The following is a 22599-nucleotide window of genomic DNA, read 5'->3' on the forward strand; positions in this document are numbered from 1 at the left end:
ACTTCTTGAGAAACGGATGATGTGTCTTGAATCCCTTCCCAGTCTAAAGTTGTAGGATGTCTGCGGGATGCAGTGAAGCAGTGTGATGTTGACAAGATGAAACTCTCTGAGACCCAGAACCCCTGAGGCTGCCACTTGCTGGCCGTCTGCCTCAGGCAAGTTCCTTAGCTTTTGCCCCCATGCCTTGTTTCCGGGGACAGAATAGGAAACGCGATATCTGAGTATCCGACGGACCAGAGTGGTTAAGTTCATTTAGGGAAATCAAAAGGTTTGAGTTGACGACGCTTCCCTGGCTTTGGTTCCCTGCCTCCCAAAAGGCAGTCCGCTGGTTTCCTAACCTGAGCTCGCTTGGGCCCTGTCCCACCTCCCCTCCAGGCCTGACCACGTTTCATTTTAAGGATGTCTAATGACTGCCTTTGCCCCGGGGCCAGTAGCTTCCTTGAAAATTCGTGTCACACCTGATCTGATGTCCTGTGTGCCGGGAGCCAGCAGAGGTGTTTGGAATCCTGTGGGCTCTCAGTCAATGTGTTTGAAATGGATGGACGAATGAGAGGGTCTGAGGTCCCCCCGGGAAGCCCCCAGGCCCAGCAGACAGCTCACCGAGGCTGTCCAGATGTGGCTTTCTACTGGATCATTCTTTCTGTTTACCTCCTGACATGCTTTTTCCCGAGAAATCAAGCCGATATGCACAAGTGATGAAAGGATCACTGAGGCACACTGTTCTCGAGTCAGTCATTTCTGCGAACACATCTGCCCTCACAGGTGCCACATAGAACACCTGTGTGCAAATTTTTTAAAAATCCTTTTATCATGATGTTTTATTGCCATGTGCCAAAAAGTATTAATGGTAAAGGATTTACGATAAAGTATGAAAGTATTTATAAATCTGTGATGACGACAGTATGGATAATACCCTCCAGAGTTGTGCAGTGCACAGCTTATACCACTGCACTGGGTGGCCTGGGTATTCCACATTTGCCCATACAGGTTGGGCCCACTGTCTGTGGGTTCATCTCTAAAGAACAGTAAGGATGCACGAGTCCCTCTTCTGACTTTGTCAGCAACACACGCAGAATGGAACAGCGAGCATGCAACCTACTTTCCGATTCCCCTGGAATATCATGGGGCATGTGGTAGGGCATGCTGTTGGCTCAAAAAGGATCTGGGACAAAAATGTGTGAGCATTTAAAAAAAACAAACCTGGAAGCAGTCGGTGTTTCCCAGCTGCTGATGTTCTCTCTCTGTCCCTTTCTGTGCTGCAGTGGTACATGAATGGGGTGAATTATTTCACTGACCTGTGGAATGTCATGGACACGCTTGGGCTTTTTTACTTCATAGCAGGCATTGTGTTTCGGTAAGTAGGTCTCACCACCTTTCCCAGTTTCAGGTGTTTTTGGATTTTCTTGGGTGGAGGGGTGAAGAAGAGATCTTTGATATTTCAAGCCCAAGATGAGCCTGTTTTCTCTTTGCCCCCATTTTGAAATTGTTGCAAACGCCATTGTCTCGTCCTCTTCAAGACACAGCTTGGTTGGCCAGTTACATCTCCTCTCTTCCCCCTCCTGGTGATCTCTGCCTGAGAAGTTCTTCACAGTGTTTCTCTTGGCACGGACAGAATTTGCAGGAGATGATTAGAAATCCAGGAGAACCATATTATCTTTGAAAATGCACTTCTGCTTGGATGCTGGCTATGGAACCTATCCTCCCAGAGCCAGAGTATAGGAGGAGAAAAACCAATCTAGAATCACTGTTGAAAAGCAATGTGTACTCCACGTGGTAGAGAAATTGAGGCACGCCCAGACTGTGGCTTACACTTCCCATGCGCGCCTCCCCCCAGGCCCACCTTCCCCAGGCAGCTTCAAGGTAAAGCTCGTGGTCATACTTGAGCTGCGTGCATGGCGTCCCCTGGCAGAGAAGCCTGACTCTTCATACTTACACCTACCCGTGCTCACTCTGCAATTGGAAGTGAGTAAAAACTCAGTTTCCCCCTCCAATGATTTTCCTTTCTGCTTGGGTTCAGCATTTGAACCCCATGATTTCTAGAGAATTCCAGGTAGAAGGCGTATATGGTTTTCAATGAACACTTTACTGGGGGGTCAGCTAATCAAATGATCTGGTGTGAGTGAGGGAGGTCTCCCTAGGGGAAGCCTGGCAGAGCCCTTTCCCAGGTGGTTGGGCAGGGATGGAGATTGGGATTATTGCAGGGGCCACGGGGACCAGGGCGTTAGCGATAACGTGACTGGGTTCCTGAAGTAGTAGTGTTGGGTGATGAAGGATTCCAGGGCAGGAACTTCTGAAACTCTGTCTTATGCAATGTCATTGCTTTCCTGGAGGCCATGGGAGCAGAAGACCAGTGACTGACAGGTGGTGTCCTTGGCCTGTTTCCACTCAGTCCCAGGGCCCTGACTCTCTTTCTTTGTATTTGCTTTTTTTTTTTAATAAAAAACAAAATTTTGAACTGTTTTGTCAATATCTCACACGTTCTCCCCTTCCTTCCATAGGCTCCACCCTTCTAATAAAACCTCTTTGTATTCCGGACGAGTCATCTTTTGCCTGGATTACATTATATTCACTCTAAGGCTGATCCACATTTTCACCGTAAGCAGAAATTTGGGACCCAAGATTATAATGTTGCAGAGGATGGTAAGCATGGAGAATATTTGTGGTTGCCATTCTGCTTGCTAGACCCAGAGTTTCTTCCGTGGTCGGTAGATGGGTTTTGCCCGTAGACATGTCACAGTTGGTAAGGTTTGCTTTCCTTGATGTGTTTCTCATCAGGGGCCTCTCCCAGCTTAAAATTTAACAGAAGATGACTAGTAGGAGCAAGAGGTTAGTTAAGCGCATTGCGAAGAAAGGTATCTATTCCGATTTTCCTCTTTACCAGGCGCTTTCATTTGAGTCACGAGCCAAACTGAGTCACAGCTCAGTAAGAGCATAGGCAGGATAGGGATGTTTATACCCATTTTACAGATGTGGACCATGGAGGTTAGTATGTTTGTCTGGCGGTGTGCAGCGGATTAGGGCTTCAGTTCTACAGCCACGTAGTAGAGATGTTGGACAAACGCTACCAGCCCTCTTTCATAGGGACGTCTAAGGGAAAGATAATTACACACTGACGATGTTGGTTTCCTAAGCTTGTTTTCCAGATGACCCAAACCTCCCGTGCTTCTGTCTTTAAATCAGATGGGCGTTTGAATTAGCTCATCTGGAGGTTGCTTTCCAACACTGGGGTTCTTTTGAGTTTGTGGTTTTAATTCAAAGCATATCTGAGGTATCAAGTCACCATGAAGTCATGCTGTGTGTGCAAAAATTAAAAAAAATGAAACTGTGCATTCTTGTCTCATAAAGATAGTTTTTATTTTCTTTAAAAAAAAAAAAAAGTACTGAGGACCCAATGGAGGGATTTCAGGAATGTGAACGTGATGAGACGGAGAGAAGGACAGATACTCCGAGTTGGGTCCCTCTTCTGCTCTCAAGCTGGTCCCTCATCCAGAAAGTTTCTGTTGCCGAGCTGGTTTGGAGACCTACAAGCAAAAATGCATCAGTTTTAATTCCAGAAGATAGATGTCCCAAGACCCCAAGGTGGCCATGGCTATTCTTAAAATTAGGGAGAACACTGGGTGACTAGAACCTCCGCCCTTCCCTGTGGTCAAATGAGCAGACGAGCCACCCCGGCACAGACCTGACTCCCTTCTCTTGTCCCCCTGACAGCTGATCGACGTGTTCTTCTTCCTGTTCCTTTTTGCGGTGTGGATGGTGGCCTTCGGCGTGGCCAGGCAAGGGATCCTCAGGCAAAATGAGCATCGCTGGAGGTGGATATTCCGCTCGGTTATCTACGAGCCCTACCTGGCCATGTTCGGCCAAGTGCCCAGCGACGTGGATGGTGAGCCTGACCTGGCCTGGGAGGGGACATCTGGGAGTTGGCGGTTGCTTCTAGAACCAGCCCCCAGGGCTCCCCGCTCTGACCCACAGCAGGAGTTGGGCCAATACCAGGGAGTGAACGCTGACCCTCTCAACCCTTTCTTTGTGTCTGAGCGGGATTTTTAGGTCCGCCTTGCCGATGTGTCCAACAGTGTTAGTCTGCGATTATGAATCTTCTTGAAAATAGCGTTTCTTATGTTTTCAACAGCGATGTGGCAATTGACAGAAACGAAACTCACTAGTGTAGAAATGGCGGTTGTGAGTTGTGCTCTCTTAAATAACTGGGTGCCCATTTATTTCCAAAAGAGCAATATTGAAAATTTTGCTCAGGAACCTGACATTTCAACTTCTGGCCTTAGCCCGTGCCGGGCCTGTTTTAGAGGCAGGATGGCGGTGGCCCAGATGGCATTAATGTGCACACGCCCGGCTTGCTTGAGGAAAGTGCGGGGCATGTGCAGACCAGCGTGCATCTTGAATGAGCCGTCTAAGGCATCTTTATGATGCTGACAATAGCCTGAGCTTGTCGTGTTCTGTCCTGCCGGGACACGATGATCCCGATGTTCCCCCTGCCCTACTGGTCGCATTTCTCAGCTCCCTGGTGTTTTCTCCATTACCCCTGTAGCCTCAGGCTGTCCTGGCCTCTTCAGCCGCAGCCTCTCCCAAGACCTTAGCTCTTTTCCCGAGCGCTGCTGGGAAGGCACCTCGTTAACATTATTTCCCTTCTGCACACGTACTCACCATTTTACCTAAGGGAGCGCATGTCATCCTTGGGACAGCCCTGCAGCCCGGTGGCTTTAGTCCTCTGTGGGGACGTGGACGTTCTTCAAGGCCCCCATTCTAGGGTCTGGCGCTACTGCTCACGCAGAGGTGCGGATCCCGTCCTTGACATCTCCTCTGATTTCATCCCTCGTCTCCAATTCCTCAGCCCATTTGGTTGATTTTATCTCCTCAACGACGGTGAAACCCGACCACTTGTTACCATCCCCCCCCTTCCCACCGTCCTCACTACATCATCATTGTCTGGCGCCCCCTGCCCCCACCCCACGGTGCTGTAGTTCTCCCCCCTCCAGAGGGTCCTCGCTTTGCCTTTTGGTTTCTCCGTCCTCAGGCACCACGTACGACTTCGCCCACTGCACCTTCACTGGGAATGAGTCCAAGCCACTGTGTGTGGAGCTGGACGAGCACAACCTGCCTCGGTTCCCCGAGTGGATCACCATCCCCCTCGTATGCATCTACATGCTCTCCACCAACATCCTGCTGGTCAACCTGCTCGTGGCCATGTTTGGGTACGTGCCCTGTCACGCGTGTCTCGGGTGATCGCGGTGTGACAGGCCGTGCGCCAGGCGGGGCCGCAGGAGCCAGGAGCGAGGCCATGAAGGTCCGCCCTTAGCAGCTTGTGTGAGAGCTTGGGGGCGGGTGGTCTGCAGGGGCTGCGGTCTTAAAGGGACTATGTTAAAAATAAGGTATGTCCCGGTTAGCTGTGCTGTAGGTTTATATGACATCACAGCCAGGTACCTGTGACACCCGCCAGTGTGTTCAGCCCCCGTGTGTCTGGCAGGCATCCAGTCGTCTCCCTGAGCGCCACGACGTGGGTGTGGTGCTGATGCAGCGTGGCGTGGCTCCTCCCCAGCCTCCTTGTTTCCTGGGGACTCGGTGGCGTGGATTCTGGGGTTTAAAGGACTCAGCCTCTAGTTAGTTGCTGCTGTGACATTTTTCAGTTTTTTTTAGTGAAATTTTTTAAGGATTTTATTCGTTTATTTGAGAGCAAACTAGAGTTGGTGAGAGAGAGAGAAAGCATGAGCAGAGGGAAGGGGCAGAGGGTGGAGAGGAAGCAGGCTCCCTGCTGAGCAGGGAGCCCAACGTGGGACTCCATCCCAGGACCCTGAGATCATGACCTGAGCCGAAGGCAGACGCTTCACCGACTGAGCCACTCAGGCACCCGAAATTTTTCAGTTTAAATACAGATCACAAGAGCAGAGTCATAACAGTGACTTTCCATTGGGGCTCATGTCTAATGAGGGAGAGGGAGAGGACGACGGTGACTCTAGGAAACGTTTATTGCCTTTGGTGATTCTCCTCACTACTTTGAGAAGTCATGATTTTCGTTTCCCTTCATCCTTCTTTGGAAGGTTCCAGGGGTTCCGGGGGTTCTGGGGATAGTTAAAGTGAGAGAACCATAGTATGTTGTTGCTTTAAGGTAGGTACCTATTTTGAATACGTGATCCCAGCACAGACAGACAACTTAGCAATGAAATATCGTTGTTAAACCTTGGGGTGGAAGAGAAACACTCAGTCAAAATCAGAAACCCAGAAACTAGGAAAGACAAGGTAAGACTTTTGATTTCGTAAAGCAAGGGTTGAAGGTGAAGGTGATAAGTGATGGAATGGCAGGAATGTGCGGTGGCCAAAGACTTTTGATTCCTAATGTAGAAAGAGCTTCTGCAGATTCGTAGCAGAAAGAGGACCCAATAGGAAATTGGTGGAGACAGTGCCGTTCGCAGAAGGAAAATTCAAATGGCAGAAAATCACACGATAAGGGGCGCCATCTTGTTGATGGGAAGGGCCCGATGAAGGCGACAAGATGCTGGTCTAAGACCCATCAGATGAAGAGAAATTTTAAAAAGCTGTTTGTGTTGGGGATGAGGCTGGGAAATGGGCATTACTGCCAGCAACGTGAATTGCTTCTAAGTCTGTGGAAAGTGATATGAAAAGAGTTATCAGGAGAAAAAAACACACAAATCTTTGACCCAACTCTCTCGCATCTGAGATTCTATCCTAAAGACATATATACAAGGATGCTTGTTGGGTCATTGTTTGGTGCCTGTTGATGGGGTCAAATAAAGCTTGTTATAGATGACCGAGTTTTGCGCAGGTCTTACAGAAGCTAGACCTCTATTTACTGACTTGAAAGAATGATATTTTGTTAAATATAAGAAACAAATTGCAGACTAATTTTTATATTTTTATAAAATATATAAAAATACTTTATAAAAATATTTATATGTTATAATCTCATTTCCTTCCAGTAAAAAATAAGAAATGAAAAGAATTGAATATGTATTGCACTTGTTACAGTGATCGTATATTGCCTTCAGAATTTAGAAGAAAAATAAGAAAAAGACAGTTGTCACATAGAGTGCTGGGCTCCTGAGAGACACAAGGATTGTGCACGAGGGTCAGTGGCCTCCCTTGCCCAGGGCTGGGTGGGAGCACGTGCCTCTGGGGATGTCACCCCCCTATCAGGCTGAGCAGTGAGTGGCCTTCTGGTCTTTGGTGTACAAAGAAGCCCTCCCCCCATCCAGCCTCTACACTGTCATGTTTCTAAAATGTCACTGCTCTACTTAAAATTCTGGAAGGATTTCAGTATTTCCCCATAGCTTTCAGGGTAAATTTCAGGCTCTTCAGCTTTTTCCCAAGGCCATCCGTGACCTGGCTTTTGAACACACCCAGGCCTTTCACTGTCTGTCCCTGAGAGGTACCCAGGTATCTGTCCCGAAACAGGGTGATCTGTCAGATCCGACACTCTGTGAGTGCTGGGCCCTCTGCCGGGACTACCTGTCCATCTTGACGGTCTCTCGCCCCAGTCCCGCTGCCTTCTAAGGAGCTACGCATCATCCTTTGGCCAAGTGGTCCCTGATGCCCCCCCCCCCACTTTGGGTAGAGACTCCTTGCACCCCCTGTGCAGCGACAACCTTCTCTCCTTCTGGATGTTAAGTTCTAGGGGATGGCGATTGGGGCAGTCTCAGCACCTGGCACCTTGTGAGTTGGATGGATGAAGAGAACAGGGCTTTTCCGGGTTTAGTTCATCAGTCGGTTATTGCTCAGGAGGTGGCCTCTGTGTCTTACACTCCCTGAGAAGCACCAGTGGTGAATAACAGACCAGCAAGGGCGTCATCACATAGATGTACAATGTCTGTTCCGTGGCAGGTGCCTGGGCCACGGAGATCCTGTGGCCGGGGAGGGACTCAGGAGTCAGGAAGCTAGACAGTGTCCCAGTCTGGGCTGCCGAGACGGGTGGCAGAGGCTGGGTGATCATATGTCCGCGTAAGAGCAGGAAGGGAGGGCAGGTCTCACAGGGGAAGCTAGGGCAGAGAGGAAATGGGATGGTGTGGGCTCCCATTTTACAGTGATGACGCATCCTCACGACCTTTACATCGAACACTGGCTGGGCCCTGTGACATCTGACCACGGAGACAGTTTCCACAGAAATTAAACTAAAGGGCCGACAGCTCCCCGTGCCAGACAGGCGAGCTACACTAATCTGGTAAATCTCAGAGAGGCGGCGAGGAGAGGGCTCCTTAGAGCTGTCCTGAGTCTGCGTGTTGTGAGAGGTTCGCAAAAGCCCTTCCCGAGGACCACGCCACATGGTAATCCATTATCTGCATTACAATCGTGGACTGATAGAACTTGGAGCGAGGAGGGACTGGAACCCAGCCGGTCATTTTCATGTTGAGGACGTGGATGCCGGGCAGCTCCACGTCCACGGCTCTGGCCACACGGCTTAGCGGTGTCCATTCAAGGCTGGATGCAGTTCTCTTCCTCAGGAGACCCCAGCCATGGTGGGGTACCTTACTGTCACCCTATTCAGTGCTTAGGTGTGACAACTTGGGGGCATCCCTTCCCTGGGGGGGGGGCTTCTAGAATAGTCCTGGGTTCACCCGGGGGGTCTTTTCTTCATTAATGTCTGTCCTGGGAACTTGTGAGCAGCTGGAGCCCCTCCCTTACCATCCTTGGGTTAAATCATCGGAACGCTGTTTCGGAGGGTGGTTGGTGGCCGTTGTTCTGGGCTTTGCAAGCCCACGGCCCCGGGCTGCGAGCCCTGTCTGGCACCACATGCAAATCTTCATGTAAAAGCGTAGCCATCCACAGTGGTAACCTTAGGAACTGTAGCGTAAATGTGCACTTGGGAATTTTAAAGCAATGTTGGAGTGCTCTCCAGATGGTATTCAACGGGAGAGGTAATGGATGTAAACCTCTGTGATTATTCCGCATTAAAGTTATCGATCCCAGGCCCTGTGTGGCTTATCAGAGCATGAAGTGAACTTGAAGTCAGTAGATGATTCTGGGTCATCTCGACACACAGCTGTGATGCTTGCGGGCACCGTGTCCTGGAGATAAATCCGCCCTATGCGTTTCTTCCAAAGAGGACTGGTCAAACATGCCCTGATTGAGATTAGTTTCTGTGACCCAAATATCTTTGAACCTTAGGAAAAATATGTGTTCATTATGAACACGCAGAAAAATAGAAAAAAAGGAAATAATCACCCGGTACCAACGAAAGGTTTGGTGCCCCTTCACCCGGCTAAGGAGGGCTCTCGAAATGGGTGGAAAAAAGAAAAGAGTAGATAATGTGGTCTTAACAAGAGCCCATGTTTACCGAGACTCCTCTGGGCCCGGCCGTCCAAGTGCCCGTCATGGGTTACCTCACTCAATTATCGATCATTTTTGTGTAGCTGTGGCTTTCTTATCATTTTACAAATGAGGAGTTGGAGGCAGAGAGAGGTTAAGTCTCTGCCGTTAAGGAGTTGATGGGCACATAAACAGATACATTGAATATAATATAATAAATAATACAGTGTAACAATATAGTCTAATAGATGAGAACACAGTATCACAGAAGCAGCACTGAAAAGACTGTTAGAGGGACTCTGGAGTACAGGAGGCGGTTAGGAAGCGAGACAGAACATTGGGGCTAGGGTGAGCAGCCCTGAGCAGAGGGGACATTTGCTCAGAGGATCCCTTGCTGGGAGCCCAGAGCCCATCCCGGGGCGGGAGAGGGGAGGCAGAGCAGGGGGAGATGAAGCTGGTCTGGGGAGAATCAGCCACTGAGGAAGGTGGAAAGGTAGGCAGGGGCTGGGTTGGGTGTCATTTATGCCATGTTAAAGAAGTTGGACGTTTTCGTGAAGGTGACGGGAGATCTCTGGGTCTTTAGACAGGTACACGGCATGGTCTTAATTGTGTTACTCTGATAGCGAAATACTAAACCGAGTTAGCCCTTCAAAACTCAGTGCAGCGAAATCTCTGGCTGTCTCTTACTGTTGACGTTGTTGCCTGTTTTTGGATGCTGTGGAAGGAGAGGGGAACCAGGATGTGCACGATGGGGCAGTGGGAGGCCGCAGAAGTCAGGGTCCCCAGGGTCACAGGGCAGCTCTGGCCGGATATTGCTGGCGTGTCGGGGAAGGAGGAACAGATGGAAAACGTATGAAATCTGTGAAAAGCTGACAGGAGGTGTTTCCTGATTGAGATCTAGCTGGCAAGTCTCTCGTCTTTCAATTTATTCTAAAATTCTGCCATTGTTTTAGCAACTACTTTTCCTTTGTGATTTTTTTTGCAGACTTGACATTCTGTTCTGTTGATTAGTCTATTTTGGTTTTTACTACCAAATGGCTTTAATTACTGACTTTAAAAAAATTATTTTCGCATCTGTTGTACAAGTTCCTCTCATTATTCTGATGCAAAACTCCTTTTGGCTTTTCTTGTATATTTAATAATATGGAGGCGTCTAAGGCTCGTCTTCTGAAATCCGTTTTTCTTTCCCCTCTGAAAAAAAAAAGTCTTGTCAATTTTATTGTGATGATGTGAACTTTGCAGAATTGGAAGCTGGCATCTTTAAAAAACGGTATCTTACCATCCAGAAAAAAATGGTGTGATTTTCCATTTACTCAAATGTACATCATTTGCTGGTGACGTTTAATGGTTTTATTCCTATGGATCTGGAAGATTTTTGGTTACCTTTTTCCCTAGCCATTTGTGATTGTGAGAAAGATATTTTTTCTATTTTTTTCAACAAGTAATTTTTGATATGTAGGAAGGCCATTAAAGTTTTGCTTATTTATTTTGGAACAAGTCTCCTTACTAAATTCTTTTTTTCCCCTCCTTTTTTCTTATCATGTAGTGGAAGGTTCCTCATATTTCTTATTTATTAACCTCCTTTGTTTTTCTCCTACTTCTTCTTTTTTTTTCTAATCAGAAATGGATGTTGAATTTGCCAGAAGACTTTCTAGCAACTATCGAAATGACATTTTCCCTTTTGATCTATGATGTATTATGAAAATGATGAATTATATAAGTGATCTTAATACTTAGTCATCCTCTGTTCTCTGGTCATGGCATATTATTCTTTGAACGTACTGCTGGATTTCATTTACGTTCAAGGCTATCTGAGTCCTGAACATTTGTTATCTCTTGGTAACATTTTCAGTGTCAGCAAATTTCAGAAACTTCATCTCCCTGTTGGGGGGCTCCCGCTTCCTCCTGTCCTGCTCAGAAGAGGGCGCTAGGTGGTCTTAGGGGACCAAGCTCAGTCATCACAGAGCATCTCCCACCAGCTGGGTAGCAGAGGGCACAAGATATCACTGGAGTTGTAGGGTCCGAGGGGACATTGTGTTATCCCTCTCAGAGAAGACTCTGGATGGTCGGGGGCTGGCAGGGAGACTCCCAGAGCCCATTGGGAGAGATGGTCTCTGAGCTGCTCTGGACATTGGGGTTTGCTGAGGGGGGTGGACATGTACTGGTGCCAGAATGCTGCCTGTCCCCTGCAGACATGGAAGACAGTGTCTAAAGAATATAAAAACGATTTTAACAAAGCAGTTTGAGGCCGTACTCAGTTATCAGCCTTCCCTGGGGAACCCTCATGTGTCTTTAGCTGAGTCCAGACCTAATTTGGGGAAAAAAAGAAAGAACGATTTGGAAGCTGCTATCATATGGGGAAGGTGGGCCTCAGTATATGTCAACCTCAGCATGGCCAGCCCCAGGAATGTGTTATTTATGCAAAGCGGCTTTGGGGTATTAATGTCCAGTAATCAGCCAGCTCCCTCTCAGCCCCTGGGATGTGGATGAGGGTTTCTACAGTTTGCCCAGGAAAGGAAGGCAGCTCGCTGGATCCACCTGTGCCCCGCGGTACAGAAGAAGTGGAGTTTCCAACGGGAGGCCACTGCTTTGTCCTGATGGACACAGGAAGCAATGGTAGGAGGCAGAGCTTTTCAGACTAGCGAATGCTACCCATGATGGCCTGAGTTTGTGGGCCTTGGCCCCAATCCATTCTAGACTGGGGATTGGCCGGCAACTTTTTCTGCGAGGGCCAGCTAGGGTCTTCGCTTCGGCTAGACACCAAGCACCCATCCCCACCTCTCTGCTTTGGAAAGACCATTCTAAGCTGGCGATTCCTGCAAAACCATGGGGCTGGGCTGGAGTTGGCCCCCAGTCCCAGTTTGCCAATCCCTTTTCTAAATGACCTGGAAGATAGGAGATGTTTTCACTGCCTCTGAGTGACCAGCTAAGCCAAGATGCAAATCTCTTCCCACTGGAACTCTTCTCGGCAATAGTGCCACGCTGAGCTCCCAAGGAAGGGAGGGAGGCCCACCGGCCGGAGAAGTTGGCTCCCCCTGCTCTTAGCACGCTAATGTCCTTCCCTCCAATAGGAGCTGTTAGTTCCTGAGAAGACAACATTCGATGCATTAAATTGGATGCTGTTGCTTTTTTGCGTTGGCCTATTAAGTTGTAGGCATGGAAGGGGCAGTCAGTAGCTATGTTAGTAGATAGGATAGTATTTTAAGCTACTCCCAGGGGCGATAATTCGAATGGCGAATTTGTTCTGTCAGCAAAGTAATAGACTGATTCTGGCAAGTTCTTAGTCTGGACTTCATGAATCTGGAGCGTGTCCACCATCGTCCCCATTGTGGTGAGGGGCCTGCAGTGTCCTTTGCAGGCAGAACCAGCGGGGACTAGCGAGGACAGACAAAGATGTCGGAATTAGCCTCAAAGCAACTTGACCTACATTTGGAAGACACTGCAGGCTCACTGCTGGGTTCACTCTGCTGCACTCTCATTACATACAGTCCTGTGTTTCACCTCAAAAGATCTACCACATAGAGCTGACATGAGAATCAGTCAAGCAGCCACTTTGCGTGCCTCGTGTGGGAGCTTATGTGCAACAGATAGATGTTCAAGAAACGTGAATTCCCTTCCCTGCAAAGACTGCACCCCGTGGTTGAGTTGTAGGTGTTCATGGGCCACTGGCTGCTAACACCCGCCCCCCTCAGAATCCAGGATCTGGGGCGTCCCATTCGTCAGTCAGGTCCCACAGGAGCAAAGCCACGCTGATGGCAAAGCCACGCTGATGGCAAAGCCATAATCGTGATGTGTGTAGGTTAGTGTTTCGCTTGTGTGTATGACCTCTGCTTAGAGGTGTTTAAGTCTTTGATGGTAATGTACCGTGGGGCAAGCACGAGGTCTCACAACAAACAAATCCGCTTCCTCTGCCCGGTCACCTCCTTCAGGTCCGGCCTGTGAAGCTTCTACCCAGAACTGGGAGAACTGAATGCATCCCCAGTCAGGATTTGCTATAGGAGATTTCAAATGTTGATTGCTCCTTCCTTGGCTCTCAAAGGGGTGATTTGATACCAGCAATAAAAGTATCTTGGATGGTTGAACTTACACAAATGGTAAAATGCTTCATTGTTTTCTTTAATTGAGTATCCAACCGAAGCCTTTGGAAATAGAGCGTAGCTCAAAACATTTCATGCTCCACTCTGTAAGGGGGCTGGGCAAACAGACGCTGGGCTGGATGGCAGGGTCCAGGTCCTGGCGTCATCATTTCCTAGTTGGGAGCCTCAGACGATATTCCTACACTTTCCATGCCTCAGTGTCCTGATCTGTTCACGGTAGATGATGATAAGACTTACATCCTCTAGAGAGTTGTTTGCAGATTACGTCATTAATATAAGTACAGCGTCTGGTACGTAATGAGCGTCAGCCATGCTATAGTCAGTTTGATTTGCAACTGATAAATCAGGGGCACAATCAGACATTTTTCTGATCAGTGGACAGTTTTTCTAATTATGTGAGTAATTCATGCCCACTGCATAATGCTTGGAAAGCAGACAGCAGAGAATAAAGAGCATTCACGATGCGTGCCAGGGATGACCGCTGCTCAAGATGGACTTATGATTTATGTACTGAGATTATGCTGTAAGTATGAGTTTGAGCCTAATTATTTCACTTAACATGTGTCATAAGCATTTCCCCAAAGTATAAAAATTCATAATCATTATTTTTAATGACTGTGTAATGTAATCTTATCGATTAACCCTGAATGGTGATTCCTTCTCTTAATGTTGAGCGTTTCTGTTGTCCCGGGGCAGCTGTGACTTTCAGGACTGTGACAGACAGTTGTGTCTGTATATCCGTTTATGTATATGTTTTTCTCAGTACCTCCTAGTTTTAGATTTCCAGAAGTCAAGTCATTGGATCAAAGGGATGAACGTTTTTAAGGCCCTTGATAAGTATTAACAAATTTCCTCCACAGATTATTTACAATTAAACTCCCATTAGCAACGTATGAGGGGCAAATTGTTCCTAAGAGAGTGGACACCTTCGGCCTGGTTGTGGCTAACACAGTAACAGGCTAACGAGAAAAGGGAATCCTTGAAAGGTCTGGAAGTAAAACGTTTTTTTGAAGTTCACTGGGCAGATTTTTTTTTTTTTTTTTTTTTTTTTGGGTGATAAAAACAGAAACCCCAAACTGCAAAAGCCAGACCCAGTCCTGGCTCAGCACTAGTGGAGGAGTGCTCGGGGCTGAGTTGTCCTGGCCCCGGGCTCCGTGTGGCTCCTCCTGTCCTAGTCGGGACCCAAGCAATCACAGGAATACCTTGTTATCAGTACCACTGTGCTTACGGGGGGTGGGATGTGGGGTGGGGTGTGGGGTGGAGGGGTGGGGTGGGGTGGTGGGTGGGTGAGGAGGCGCGTGGAAGGCTGAGGCTTGCCCTTCTCTCCCCTTCTGCCAGCTACACTGTGGGCACCGTCCAGGAGAACAACGACCAGGTCTGGAAGTTCCAAAGGTACTTTCTGGTGCAGGAGTATTGCAACCGGCTGAACATCCCCTTCCCCTTCGTGGTCTTTGCCTACTTCTACATGGTGGTCAAGAAGTGCTTCAGGTGCTGCTGCAGGGAGAAAAACGCCGAGCCTTCCGCCTGCTGTGAGTGGCTTATCCGTCTGTGCCGGGGATCGAAAGCAGTGACTTATCCCAGGGAAGCGCGCCCGGTCCGCGTGGCCGCAGGAAGGAATTATTCACGGTTATGCCGCCCGGCGCATCTATGGGTCTGGAGAGATCAGGCACCAGGCCAGCCCGTGAATGACGCGAGGGGAAGGAGTAGATTAAGGGAGGGTGGCAGATCTGCCGGGACGGTCCTACTCCGGGGGAATGACTTTCGGGCGAGCATCATCATAACGTAAATAGGACATGGAACAAGCATGATTCATGGGAGGGTGTCAAAACGTGACTTTGTGTTTGCTTCTGGGGGCTGTTAGCCCTGCTGCAGCAGAGCTCATGGCTTCTCTGGCTGCTCCGAAGGAAAGAGGAAATCTTACAGTCACTTTACTATAAATACAGTCCGGTCTATTAACCAGCCGCTTAATTGCCATTCGGGCTGGCGGGGGGAGGGTGGCGGGGGGAGACTTCCCTTTTTGCTGCACCCCCTCTCTGCTGGCACAGTGGTCAGGAAGTGTGGGCCGTTGGCTTTTTCCTCTCTTACTCCCCTTCTCTCCCACCCGCCAGCTGCCGTCACTGACCCGCTGTGGGCTGGAACACATGGAGGAGGGGGGGAAGAAACAGAAAGTCTTTTCCAGAAACAGGGGTACCGTTCTAGGCTGGCTCCATGTTCTCTGACCTGGCACGTGTGTAAAACTGATCCTTTATTGCGTGGGCACTTGGTGGGCCCTTCAGGTGTTCCCTGGCCGGCTCCTCACCTCCTTTCTCTGGCGCTGCTTCCCCTGAGCCTCCGAATGCCGGGGGTCCACACTGTGCACACTCTCCTTGATGGGGACCCACTTCCTTCCAGAAGGCAGGAATGTTCACAGCTCGGTGGGTTCTCTCTGTCCTGTGGCCACCCAACCTCCTTAGCTCCAACAAGGACCAAGGTGCAGGAGGGACCCCACCCAGCTCCCTCTCCTTACCCCCAGTAGGAGCCAGAATCTGTCACTGTGGGATCTCCGTTACACTCGGGTACCCCGTCCGCAGGTACAGCTGTCTTCCCTGCACCAGGCTCAGTTTTCTTAACACCCGATCCCGGAGCCCCTGAGCCAGACGGATCGTCCTAGCACGCAGACGTGTTTCAACTGCATGAAGCAGGAAAGAAGGGAGAGGCGCACAGACGTGTTTCAACCGCATGAAGCAGGAAAGAAGGGAGGGGCCTGTTTTTATTCGTTTGGATGTTTGGACACAGAGAAAAAGAAAGAGTACCGCCAACCCATGCACTTTGCCTTCTAACTTTGGATTTAAGCCGGGGGATCTGGCTCTGGGGTGGGCTGGGGTGGCTTCTCCGTCACGCCCAGCACCAGAGCTCATGCACTGCGGGGACCACAGACATCTTTACATTTCTTTTAAAAATCAGAAAAAAAAAGAGTGAACTTTTAGGTCACAAACTTTAAATCAAGGAAAGTAACGCATGGAAAGGGATATACCCTATAACACATAGAGAAGAAGCAGCGTAAGAACAGTCGTCTTGCTCAAGGCCTGCCTTCCTTTGCAAATACAAACTCACTTCTGGGGGTAGAGGTGCGAACAAAGTCACGTGACCGCTGGGCTGCTCGGGCCGTATTATTACTTGAATGGTTCTAGAGAAAAAATAAGCGATGGCTAAAAGTTGCAGGGAGGAAGATTTTGACTTGTATAAGCACAATTTGTGGTATCAGGAAGTGAAATGGATAGCTCTGTGGGTCGTGAATCCCCACCACTGGTTGGATTCCGACTGGGCATGGCTGAGTGGAAGGGCTATAGGGGGATGAAGGTCCACTAACCAAAGGTACTCTGTGCTCAGTCCAGGATCAGAGGAACCAGAAAACTCAGTGTATAATTAAGGACAAATCCGTTTTTTGAATATGGGGTGGAGAAGGCAGGACATAATGTATTACATCCCCCTCCCAAACTTATTTAATGGTTAAGCCCAATAGGAACATAAAAATGGGAACAGATTCCCCAGTTTGGCCTTCATGTGGACAGGGGCTTCGGTTTCCGGAGGCAGACAGGTCAGAAATGAACTCTGGGAATCTGCACCTGTTTCCCTGATGGGCCCCTGGGAGAATGACGATCTTACAGTCATTTGGAGAAAAAGATAATGTAAGCTGTTGACGCCCTCTCTCTTCAAACAGTTCTTAGTCTCAGGAAGGAATAAAGAAACAGAGGGAATGGGAGAGCAAAGCAGGGCAGGTCCTTCTGTACCCAGCGAGCAGTGATGACGGAGATGGGGAGTTGAGGGCCCCATTTACTCATTAGAGATTCTGAAGGTGCCTGCTCACCACCCATTCATTTCTTCTTCCTGAAGATCGCTAATTCCAGAAACCACAGCATGCTGTGGTTGGCAGAACCTCTTGTGATAATTCATTTCCCAAATTCCACTTTGCATTTGCCTGCAAGTAAGGAGGATGTCATGGGATTTAAGCCTGAAATTGTCCTTCTTTGGAGAAGAATACAAGATTTTTCAAATAACTTTTCAGAAAAGGTAGAATCCAAACTTCCATTTTGGACACTTTCTGGTGACATCCTAAAGAAACCATGAAAAGGTATGCTACCCAGTAACCCACTTTTATATAACAGGTGGCTTTCCATGATTAAAGAGTAATCCATATTCATTATAGGACATTTGAAAACTATAGAAAAACACAAATAAGAAAGAGCAAGAACACACGTGACCCACCACTCAGAGATAAATACTGCTAACACAATGGTATCCAGTCTATTATTTTTGTGTGGGTGTGTAATAATTAGGTCGTTCTGTAAAGACACATTCATAATCTAATGTGTTCATTTGGCTAATGATACATCATGAATATTTTCCATATTTCAAAATATAAATCTATATGACGGTTTTGAACTGTAGAGTATCCCAGCCTATAGCTGCTCCATATTTAACGTAACCAATCCCTTCCTGCTAAACAGGGGGATCATTTCGATTCTTTGGGTGTCACACAGTGCTACGATAAACATTTAGATGCCTTCATTTTTCAGCACATCAATGACTTTTTCCTTGGAGTTATTTATAGGAGAGAAATTTCTAGATAAAAGTATGTATAGGTTTAAGTCTTTAGGTATTGTCGGCCACCTTCCTCCTCCAACTTCTCATCCATCATGTGCCCAAAGGCTGTGACAGATTTACAGATTTTCCCCCCAGTATATGGGAAGCCTGTTTATCCACATCTTTGCCCACACAGGCTATAGTTACTACTGTAGACTGCTAATTTTCCACTTTGGTTGGTGAAAATGCCATGTCATCATCTCAACAGCATTGTTTTGACTGCTGAAGAAGTTGGCCCTTTTTTCTTGGTCATGAGTCATTATTGCTCTTTGGCTGTCTGTGTTCGGGAGCGTGTTGACCCTTTCCATGATTTGATTTTTAAGTACTTCTCTTGGGCTTCTGCAGACATTTTAGTCCGAGGAAAAGACATTGGAAATCACTTAGCTAGGAAAAATACAGTTAAAAGAAATTCAAGCAGGGATTATTTTCTATAAATCTGTATTTGCTATCTAAGATTTGCTTCAATCCTGTCACTTGCTTTATTGGCTCTTTGATTCCCAATTAATTCTTTTTAAATCCAGGAAGATCTTATAATTTAAAGGCAATTTAAAAACAAACCTTGATAGATTTTTTCCCCAAGTGGACACCTGCATGAACATACGTGCTTTTCTTTGCCCATGAGTTCATATGGAGGATTGCTGCCCACTCCACCAGCATCTGAAACACACATGCCATGTTGAGCTGTTACTTTGTTTGCTTGCCTTCTGAAAGGCCCAAGTACTGTAACAAACTGAACTGAGAAATCTTGCTGGAACATGCCCCCTGGGCCAATTTTATAGCAAGCCCTGTCTTAGATGAAAGGAAAAGACGAGACGTAAGAATTTTCCTGGAGGTCCACACCCAGACTGCATATTTCACAAGGGGAGGAATGATGTCCAAGGCTTATTTTCCTCTCCTCCAAAGTTCCTAGCCCAGTTTTAGACTTAGAGTAGCAATCCATCAGTAATTTTCCAACGGAGTGGCTGATTTAGCATTTTTATGTCATCCAAATGAAAGAGGAGCACACATAAAATGTGAGGACAAAATTCATTAGTGAAATGATTTTGCAAAGTCACAAAACACACAGGCAGGCTTTAGATTGATCTCTGTTTAGAATAAAGATTGCATTCCTATTTCATTCAGGCAGCTCCAATTCCTCATTGTTACCAAGAAATTCATTAACATTCCATTGCTCTGCTACTGTCACTAGGAGGTAACATTACTCAGATCAGCCTGTGCGGGGCGAACCTAATTCTTCTGGCTCCCGGGTATGACAAAATGACTAGCGGTGTTGATTTAAGAGGTAAGGGGCAAATGAAACAATTTGAATGTGGTTTTTTTTTTTTTTTGTCTCATTATTCAAGGTTTCAGAAATGAAGACAACGAGACTCTGGCGTGGGAGGGTGTCATGAAAGAAAATTACCTTGTCAAGATCAACACGAAAGCCAATGACACCTCAGAGGAGTATGTCAGTAGTTCACTCCTGCTTTGCAAGGCTCCCCTTGTATACATAAGTTGGCAGAACATACGTAGCTTATTCGTGTAAACTCTGTAAAGAGAATTTACAGCAGAAAGAAATAGCACCAAAAAGATATTACGTAGGCAATGAAGATGACCAGAAGGGCAGAACCACCCACCTACCATCCTGATTGTCCTCCAAGGCCCTGGGGAAGAAAGAGGTATTTGGGGACTGCAGGACAGGGCCTGGGAACCAGGTAACAAGAGCGTGGGTCCCTCTGCCATGGCCGCAGAGATGGAATCCAGGGATGCCCACAGATCATGGGCAATTGGCATGATCTTGCAGGTGCCACACACATGTCTCTGTGACGAAGAAATAAAAGCGAAAACCATTTGGCAGCTCTGTTACAGACTGTCCTTGAGAAGTCCTAACCATCATTTATGAATCACATGGAGTTGTTATAAACATCCCATAGAACTAGATAAGTCCCAGCTAAATCCAGAGATGGTCCCCAGGTAATGTGTCGTGCATGGCCTCTAGGCGCGTGCCCTTCTTATTATGCACGTTAATGTGGTTCACGGACTGATGTCACTCTTACTGAGAGCTCCTTAGAATTTACTCTAACAAAGAAATAGTCAGCGTAAGCACACACGATCCCTGTGCGAAGTTCAACACAGCTACGGGGACACATGGGATGGATGGTGTGCTCTTTCTCTTTGAGTAACAAGGTAGACTCCCTAAGTTCTTCTCCATTCCTAGACTCCCGAGAGCTTGGTTTTGGAAAGGAGGGATGGACCTTACGGCCCTCTCAGCAGAGCCATCATGTACTTCCTGTGCTGCTAACCGGGCTGAGGGTGGGATTCCACTTCATTTGGGTGTCGTGGAGAAAATTGCAGCCGACATGGTGTTAGTTGAAAATGAAGCTGATCTGTGTTTTGTTCTTTAAAAGACTGTAAAATGGAGTCTAATAGCCTTTTCTCCCCCCCCACCTCTTTCTCTTATTCTCTCTCTTTTTATAACTTCTTTGAAGAATGAGGCATCGGTTTAGACAGCTGGATACAAAGGTATAGTCCTGATAACAGTCTGGGAAACATTTTTTTAGAAGTCTGTGTTATCTGGGGCACCTGGGTGGCTCAGTTGGTTAAGCGTCCAACTCTTGGTTTCAGCTCAGGTCACAACGTCAGGGTTGTGAGATCGAGCCCTGGGTGGGGCTCTGCACTTAGGGTGGAGTCAGCTTGAGATTCTCTCTCTCCCTCTCCCACTGCCCCTCTGCCTCCCCGCCTCACCCCTCTGCTCATGTGCACTTTCTCTCTCTCTCTCTCTCTCAAAAAAAAAAAAAGTCTGTTATCTTTGAGCTTTCAGCTAGAGGCCAGTGGTTGTGGTCTGAAAACAAAAGAAGTTAATTGTTAAAAAAAAAAAAAGTGACCCTGTTCCATATTCATCTTTCTTCATTCACGGAGGAAGGTCTGGGTGCTGGAACAGAGCTGCTTCTCCACTGCTCCCGGCCCCTCTGGGCAATAATGCTGGAGTCCCAGTCCCATGATCTCTGAACTCTTTCCTGTCTCTGTCTGACCCAGGGCCCCTTCTCTTTCTCTCAGCTGTGAAAGCAGGTGTAAGATGCTTGTAGTTACAGAAACACCAGCAAGGCTCAGAAGAGCGATCTGGGAGCCTCCGGGCCTCCGTGCTTGTCTTAGCTGCCGCTCTGATTTGCTAGCTGTTTCATTTGAAGGGCGCTGCAGACGCACGAATCACACGTGAACGTTAGGTGTAGGGAGAGCGTGCCCACGTCCGCCCTGAGCCGGCTGGAAATTATGATTAGGTTTAGCAGAAATTACAATGGACTCATGAATACTGGATCCCTGCTAGGCTCTGTGGAGGAGATGATACCTGGTCTGTTATCACGGTATTTTGAGAAGAGCCTCCTGGGGGATGATATTTACACTCCCCCCCCCCCAGCGCTGTGCCGTTTGGTGGCTGGACGGCACCCCATCAGGAAAGGCAGAATCTCGGGCACCCAGTGCCTTGCCCGGACCAGTAAGGTCTCAATGAACGTTTGCTGAGTGAATACATGACCCAAAGGTGCCCCTCACGGAGCTCTTACATGAGAATTTATCCAGCTCAAAATTTCTTGGTTATTTATGTGTGATTTACCACCAGCATTCTTAAAAACCAAGGCCGTGTTTTCCTGGGCCTCACCTCCTGAAGTCTGGTCCTGGCAGGACGGCATGCCTTCCTGGTCCCCCAGAGTAGCTCTCCTCTTCCTTCTGAGTCTTCTTCTCCTTCCCTTTGTCTAGAACGACCAGCTGTATACATTGGAGTCAACCACTCAGGATGACCGTGTATTTTGTGCAAACGCTTTGCTGCGTAGCAAAGAACCCGACACCTCCGCGGCTTCAACCAACCATTTTATTTTGCTCGTGCTTTTTTTTGTGGGTCAGGAGTTTGGGAAGAGCTCATCCGGGGAGCGGACTCAGCTGGGTTGCTTGGGCTGGATTCAGCTGGTGGCCAGGCCAGGGTCTGGCACCTCGGTGCTCCATACGGCTTCTCTCTCACCCGTGACGTGGGGTCCTTGTGGCTTGGGCCTGTCACCGCATGGCGGTCTCGAGGCAGTCCCCCTTCTTCCAAGAGTGAGGAAGCAGACACTGCCATTGCTTCTGAGGGCTAGGCCTGGACCTGGCGTGACGCCACTCGCACCAGACTCACTCCATGGATCAGGGCAGCCACAGGCCAGCCCGGATTCAGTCACCCACCTCTTGAGGCGGGAGTGGTGGTTGCGGACGAGCGCGAAGGAACCGGTGGCAGCCATCTTTGGGGACTCGCTGTCACACAATAGTGTATCTCGTGACAGCTGCTCTCATTCTGATGTGTTGTCGATCATTCACTGAGGGGCTGGGACGATTCCTATTTGACTGGAGTTGAGCGCTGTACAGAATTGATCACGCTAGGATGTATACCACGATTATAATCAGTGGAGAGGGGAAAGGGAAGTGCTAGGTATGTTTAAAGATTATAGAAAGTTTAGCGAATATTAAGAGAATATATGAAAGGAGCAATAGGAGACAATATTCTAAGATTGAGTATTAATATTAGACATATATAATATGTAATAAATAATATCTATCCCTACATGATACATTCGCTTTTCCACCTCATGTATTTACATTCAGATATATT

At 47.9% G+C, this 22599-nt stretch overlaps 1 protein-coding gene across 1 annotated transcript in view; it reads left to right on the plus strand.

Moving 5' to 3' along the window:
* Positions 1-22599, plus strand: part of TRPM8 (transient receptor potential cation channel subfamily M member 8) — a 73919-nt gene that overhangs the window by 44154 nt on the left and 7166 nt on the right. The window contains exons 17-23 of the mRNA XM_045794212.2: positions 1263-1354; positions 2499-2640; positions 3709-3880; positions 5027-5204; positions 14703-14893; positions 19331-19430; positions 20456-20489. Coding sequence (XP_045650168.1) covers positions 1263-1354; positions 2499-2640; positions 3709-3880; positions 5027-5204; positions 14703-14893; positions 19331-19430; positions 20456-20489 — 909 coding nt within the window. The remainder of the gene's footprint in view (positions 1-1262; positions 1355-2498; positions 2641-3708; positions 3881-5026; positions 5205-14702; positions 14894-19330; positions 19431-20455; positions 20490-22599) is intronic.

This window comes from Ursus americanus, chromosome 1 (genome assembly GCF_024610735.1).
Source record: "Ursus americanus isolate L20-20 chromosome 1, mUrsAme1.1.p, whole genome shotgun sequence".
Lineage (NCBI taxonomy): Eukaryota > Metazoa > Chordata > Mammalia > Carnivora > Ursidae > Ursus > Ursus americanus.